This window comes from Quercus lobata, chromosome 1 (genome assembly GCF_001633185.2).
Source record: "Quercus lobata isolate SW786 chromosome 1, ValleyOak3.0 Primary Assembly, whole genome shotgun sequence".
Taxonomy (NCBI): domain Eukaryota; kingdom Viridiplantae; phylum Streptophyta; class Magnoliopsida; order Fagales; family Fagaceae; genus Quercus; species Quercus lobata.
Window position 1 is genome coordinate 28,518,775 of NC_044904.1, and position 7,035 is coordinate 28,525,809.

General features: G+C 45.5%; 1 protein-coding gene across 1 annotated transcript; it reads left to right on the top strand.

Moving 5' to 3' along the window:
- Positions 1 to 96: 96 nt before the first annotated feature.
- LOC115952049 lies at positions 97 to 741 on the top strand. Its single transcript, XM_031069145.1, has one exon. The coding sequence runs from the start codon at positions 97 to 99 to the stop codon at positions 739 to 741; it is 645 nt and encodes a 214-aa protein (XP_030925005.1).
- The last annotated feature ends 6,294 nt before the right edge of the window (positions 742 to 7,035 follow it).

The following is a 7,035-nucleotide window of genomic DNA, read 5'->3' on the forward strand; positions in this document are numbered from 1 at the left end:
CGAGAAGGAAAGTTACGCCACCTTTTACACCCTTCCAGCGGTCATCTAGGCTAAGCAGTTCAAGAGCCTCGGAAAGATGTATCTTTGAGACCTCCCATGGGGACGATACACGTCATCCTCACCACCCCAGGGAGAACCGGCTCTTTTCCCTCTGGGGTACTGTCTGTGGCTCGGCCCCCTGCTGAGGATGGTGAGAGAGAGTCCAAAAGATCTAAAAAGGGAAACTCACTAATGTTGGGGTTCTCGGACGAGGATAAGGGGGGAACTATCCAACTTCACGACAATGCTTTGGTGGTTACGTTGAGGATTGGAGGGTTCGACGTGAAGAGGGTACTAGTAGATCCAGGCAGTGCAGTGGAAGTAATGTACCCTGATCTGTACAGGAGGCTGAATCTAAGGCTTGAGGACTTAACGGCTTATGACTCTCCTCTTATAAGTTTCGAAGGGAAGACTGTCATACCAAAAGGGCAGATCAAATTACCTATACAGACCGGATCAGAGGTAGTGGAGGTGGATTTTATCGTGGTCGACGCCTATTCACCCTATATGGCCATAGTAGCCAGACCTTGGCTCCACGCCTTGGGAGTTGTGTCTTCTACACTTCACCAAAAGGTAAAATACCCATCGGGGGGCCAAATGGAAGAGATTGGTGGAGATCAAGCCATGGCTAGGCAATGCATGGTGGCCGCCATCTCACGCCGGTCCAATGCCGAGTCCTTGGCTTCTGTGAAGAACTTATAGCAATCAACCACCTCGGCAGCACAAGTCAGCAAACTAGTCGAGGAGATAAAATGTGAAAGTTTAGAAAGGGTTGCCGTTGACAAAAATCCAGAAATATTTTTTCAAGTCGACTCAGAATTACCTCTTCAAGAAAAAAAGGAACTAGTCGGGTTTCTGAGGAAGAACGTTGATGTATTTGCATGGGATGCCTACGATGCCCCAGGGGTTGACCCTAGTCTCATTTGTCACTACCTAAACGTTAACCAATCTTCTATTCCAAAGAAGCAGCCGCCCCGGCACCCGTCAAAAGAGCATGCTGACGCTATTAGGGATGAAGTGATGAAGCTAAAAAAGACAGGGGCTATCAAAGAAGTATTTTACCCCGAATGGCTGGCAAATACTGTGATGGTAAGAAAGAAGACGGGGAAGTAGCAAGTCTGCGTAGACTTCACAGACTTAAACAAGGCGTGCCCGAAGGACCCGTTCTCGTTGCCCCGGATAGACCGATTGGTAGATACGACTGTAGGCCACCCCCGAATGAGCTTCCTGGATGCCTTCCAAGGTTATCATCAGATACCACTGGCTCTAGAAGATCAGGAGAAAACAGTATTCATGACACCCGTCGGAAACTACCACTATAAGGTGATGCCTTTCGGTTTAAAGAAGGCAGAGTCAACCTACCAAAGGATGATGACCAAAATGTTCGAACCACAGCTAGGCAAGGCTATTGAAGTCTACATAGACGATATGGTAGTAAAAAGAAAAGTGGTGTCCGAGCACGTGAAAGACCTTGAAGTCATTTTTAGCATCTTAAGGGAGTATAAGCTACGCCTCAATGCTTCTAGGTGTTCATTTAGGGTCGGGTCTGGGAAATTTCTGGGTTATATGGTAACTCACAGAGGAATAGAGGTAAGCTCGGACCAAATCAAAGCAATTAATAGCCTACAAGCTCCTCGGAACCCAAAAGAAGTATAGAAACTCACTGATATGATTGCAGCGTTGAATCGGTTCATCTCCTGATCTACAGACCGATGTTGACCTTTCTACCTCTTGATGAATAAGTGGAAAGGGTTTGAATGGTATGAGGATTGTGTCGTAGCCTTCCAGCAACTTAAAGAATACCTGTCACGGCCACCCATCATGTCCAGCCTTGAGGCCGACGAGGTTTTGTTCGCATACATAGCAGTGGCCTCTCTCGCTGTAAGCTTGGTATTAATACGGGTTGATAATGGGATACAGCAACCGGTATATTATGTAAGTAAATCGTTACATGAAGCTGAAGTGCGCTACTTACCACTGGAAAATGCAATTCTTACAGTAGTGCATGCCACACGAAAACTTCCCCACTACTTTCAAGCACACACGGTCATTGTCCTGACTCAACTCCCCCTCTGATCAGTGCTCCGAAGCGCCGATTACACAGGAAGAATCGCCATGTGGAGTACGCTTCTAGGGGCTTTCGATATTAAATACATGCCTAGGACCTCTGTCAAGGGCCAAGTCCTCGCGGATCTAGTCGCTGAATTTGCTGAACCTCTGTAGAAGCAATAGCCGAAGAGGAAAACATGGATGGAAAATCGGTTGGCACAATCTCTACACAAGGAGCCTCGCGATGGAGAGTCTATGTGGATGGCGCGGCAAATCAAAAAGGATCTGGTGTAGGGCTAGTTCTAATATCGCCCGAGAGGATTACCATTGAAAAGTCATTAAGACTTGGGTTCTCGGCTACAAACAATGAAGCCGAGTATGAGGCTTTGCTGCAAGGAATGATTATGGTGCAAAAAATGGGCGGAAAAGCAATGGAAGCGTTCTCGGACTCCAGACTGGTTGTTGGCCAGGTAAGAGGCGAGTTGGAGGCTAGAGATGCGAGAATGCAGGAATACCTCGGTCAAGTCAAACGCTTGCAATCAAACTTTGAATTTTTTAATTTGACATATGTCTCTAGAAGCGAGAACACACATGCGGATTCACTGGCCACTCTTGCCACGTCTTCTGCGTAGGATCTACCACGAATGATCTTTGTTGAGGATTTATACAAGACATGTACAATCGAAAGGGATACAGTTCGGATCCATCAAATCAGAAGGAATCCGAGCTAGATGGATCCCATAGTGAACTTCCTCAAAGATGATGTATTACCCAAAGGGAAATTGGAGGTCGAGAAGATACGGAGGAATGCTTCTCGGTTTTGGTTGTTAGAGGACTATAAGCTATACAAGTGCTCCTATTCTGGGCCATACTTACTGTGAATACACCCAGAGGCATCAGAGTCACTGCTTAAAGAACTGCATGAGGGAATTTGTGGGAGTCATATGGGAGGAAGATCGCTAGCGCACAGAGCACTCACCCAGGGGTACTGGTGGCCGAACATGCAGAGAGAGGCCCAAGAATATGCAAAGAAGTGTGATCAATGCCAGAGATTTGCCCCAAATATCCACCAGTCGGGGGGAGTCCTTAACCCCCTTTCCAATCCTTGGCCGTTCCCTTAGTGGGGTCTTGATATTGTCGGCCCTTTCCCGAAAGTAGTAGGGAACAAGCGATATTTAATAGTCGGCATTGATTATTTCACCAAATGGGTAGAGGCCGAGCCTTTAGCCAACATTAGGGATGTGGATGCAAAGAAGTTCATTTGGAAAAACATCATTACGTGCTTCGGATTTCCTCGCACCCTCATCTCGGACAACGACCTTCAATTTGATAGTAAAACCTTCAGGAAATACTGCTGCAACTTTAGGATCACAAACCGATATTCCACTCTAGCCTATCCCCAAAGAAATGGGAAAGCCGAAACTGTGAATAAGGTCATAGTGAGCGGGCTAAAAAAGAGGCTAGATGATGCAAAGGGAAGATGGGTGGAAGAGCTACCACACGACTTATGGACCTACCGAACCATGCCACGACGGTCAACGGGAGAAACTCCTTTTTCAATGACTTATGGGGCCGAAGCTGTGCTCCCCCTGAAAGCTAGCTTCCCAACATTGAAATCCAGCACTTTTACCCCAAGAAGTAATGACGAGTTATTAGGGAGAAGTCTAGACTTAGCCGAGGAGAAAAGTGAAAAAGCAATGATCCAATTGGCCTATTACCATCAAAAGTTAAAGCAGGGGTACGATATTAATGTAAAACTACGAACCCTAGAGCTAGACAACCTTGTGATGAGAAAAATTTTTAGCAGCGCCAAGAACCCTTCTTGGGGCAAGCTGGGACTCAACTAGGAAGGACCATATCGCATCACCTCAATGGCAGGAATATGTGCTTATTATCTAGAAGACCTAGACGAGAAAACTGTACCTCGCCTATGGAATGTAATTAATTTAAGAAGATATTATTATTAATGAGAACAGCTATGCCTGTGTTGTGTCCCGTGATCATCGCGTATTTGTTGGCTCACTTTTATCTATCCAAGTTTTAAACAGAACCCAAGTTCTGCATGACTCCTCAGACCACAGGCTTGGGGGAAATTAACAATTTATGACATCTATCCAAGTTTTAAACAGAACCCAAGTCTTGCATGGCTTCTCGGATCACAGGCTTGGGGGAAATTAACAACTTATGGCATCTATCCAAGTTTTAAACAGAACCCAAGTCCTGCATGGCTCCTCGGACCACAGGCTTGGGAGAAATTAACAACTTATGGCATCTATCCAAGTTTTAAACAAAACCCAGGTCCTGCATGGCTCCTCGGACCATAGACTTGGGAGAAATTAACAACTTATGGCATCTATCCAAGTTTTAAACAGAACCCAGGTCCTGCATGGCTCCTCAGACCACAGGCTTGGTAGAAATTAACAACTTATGGCATCTATCCAAGTTTTAAACAGAACTCAGGTCCTGCATGGCTCCTCGGACCATAGGCTTGGAGGAAATTAACAACTTATGACATCTATCCAAGTTTTAAACAGAACCCAGGTCCTGCATGGCTCCTCGGACCACAGGCTTGGAAGAAATTAACAACTTATGGCATCTATCCAAGTTTTAAACAGAACCTAAGTCCTACATGGCTCATCGGACCACAGGCTTGGGAGAAATTAACAACTTATGGCATCTATCCAAGTTTTAAACAGAATCTAGGTCCTACATGACTCCTCGGACCACAGGCTTGGGGGAAATTAATAACTTATGGCATCTATCCAAATTTTAAACAGAATCCAAGTCCTGCATGGCTCCTCGGACCACAGGCTTGGGAGAAATTAACACTTATGGCATCTATCTAAGTTTTAAACAGAATCCAGGACCTGCATGGCTTCTCGAACCATAGGCTTAGGGGAAATTAACAACTTATGGCATCTATCCAAATTTTAAACAGAACCCAAGTTCTGCATGGCTCCTCGGACCATAGGCTTAGCGAAAATTAACAACTTATGGCATTTATCTAAGTTTTAAACAGAACCCAAGTCCTGCATGGCTCCTCGGACCCCAGGCTTGGGGGAAATTAACAATTTATGGCATCTATCCAAGTTTTAAATAGAACTTAAGTCCTACATGGCTCCTCGAACCACAGGCTTGGGGGAAATTAACAACTTATGGTATCTATCCAAGTTTTAAATAGAACCTAAGTCCTGTATGGCTCCTCGGACCATAAGCTTGGGGGGAATTAACAACTTATGGCATCTATCCAAGTTTTAAACAGAACCTAAGTCCTGCATGGCTCCTCAGACCACAGGCTTGGGGGAAATTAACAACTGAGGACTTCTATCCAATTCTAAGGTATGTTCACAGTTTTACGTGATAGCTTTTATTGTTTTAAGTACATTGCACGATTTTGCTTCCTCTCATTTGTTTATATTGGTAGGGTTGTTGCTAATATCAACTAAAGAAACAATAACATTAACTTGGAACAATATAATAAAATTCCATCAACATCAAGGAACATAGAAAAAGAGCACTTGTATTGATAACCAAAGATAATACAATGAGCGGTTTTTACAAAAAAAAAAAAAAAAAAAAAAAAAAAAAAAAAAAAAAAAAAAAAGGACAACACAACTTCTGTCCGAAATGAAAAAGATAATAGCAATGATAAGAACCCTAGGAGCTAAGCCTCAGCAGGAGGATCTTCTTTTTGCTTTGGCTGAGGAGGAGGAACATCTTTGGCTTTTGGATCCGCCCCATGGTCCTTAGCCTCAATGATTGTCTCCTTACCGAGATCCTTGGCCTTGGAGGAGGGTTTCTTTCCCTTACCCTTGCCTTTACCCTTCTCTTCCTCCATATCCTCGACCTGGACGGCGACCTGGCCAGAGCCCCCGGCAATTTCAGCCAAAGGGATAGCATCAAGAACAACCGTAGGCTGCTCGGAAGCTTCAGTGGTATCGACAGGGATCTCCCGGATCTCTAGGGGGAAGAAGATACTCTCAGGCAATCTTAAGTCAGAGTCTGTAGGGATCCCTGCTGTATTAAGGGCCTGGCCCATGAAATACTGCAGTAATCCCTGCATACCTCTGGCAGCTCCTCCGAGAGTCTTGCCTCAGTCTCCTCCGCCCCAAGCTGGTAGGCAGCCCTTTTTTTGGCCTCAGATGCTTCCTTGGCTATCTGAGCTACTTCATTTGCAAGCTGGGCCTCTTCTTGGGCTTTCTGCAATGCGGCCTTGAGATCCAATACGACTTGCTTTTCAGTAGCAAGGTTGGTCTCAGTCACGTACAGTTTTTAACGTTGATCTTCGGCTTTTTTTTCAGCAGTCTTTAAGCCAGCCTCAGCACTTTTACATCCTGACTCAGCGACCTTGAGCTTCTCAAATAGCTCATAATGCTCCTACTTGAGGGCTCCCAAAGCCTTCTCTACCTCGGCACGAGAGAGGGCTTCGTCATCAGTTAACTTACGATTGTCGTGGCACCACTCCTCGGCCACAAATACTTGCTGAGTGATCTGCCCAAAAAATGAAAAGATAACAAGATGACAGATTAAAACATGATATGATCCAATGATCTTACAAAGGAGAAGATAAATTTCCTTACCATCGCAAGATCCCTCTTCAGGGATAGGAAGAGTTCAGGCTGTGAAAATCACTTGTAAGCCTCCATGTCCCTAGGAAGGAGCACGGGCTGCTCCAGGGCTTTAGCAATATACCCCGCTCGGTCCCTGTTGTACTCTCAGACCGAAGCGTTATATGGAATTGCTGCTCCGTCCACTTCAAGCTGAGGGCTCTAGGTGTGCGGAGGCATACGCACTTCAACCCGCTCCATCTCTTCTCGGCTTTCCATGGATGGAGCCATTTTGTCCCGTTGCTCCTAGGTCATTTTTTGCTGTTTACCGCCCTGGCGAGGACCCACCTTACCTTCCTCGAGGGACTCAACCGGCCTCTTCTTCTTCAGGTCAAGATTA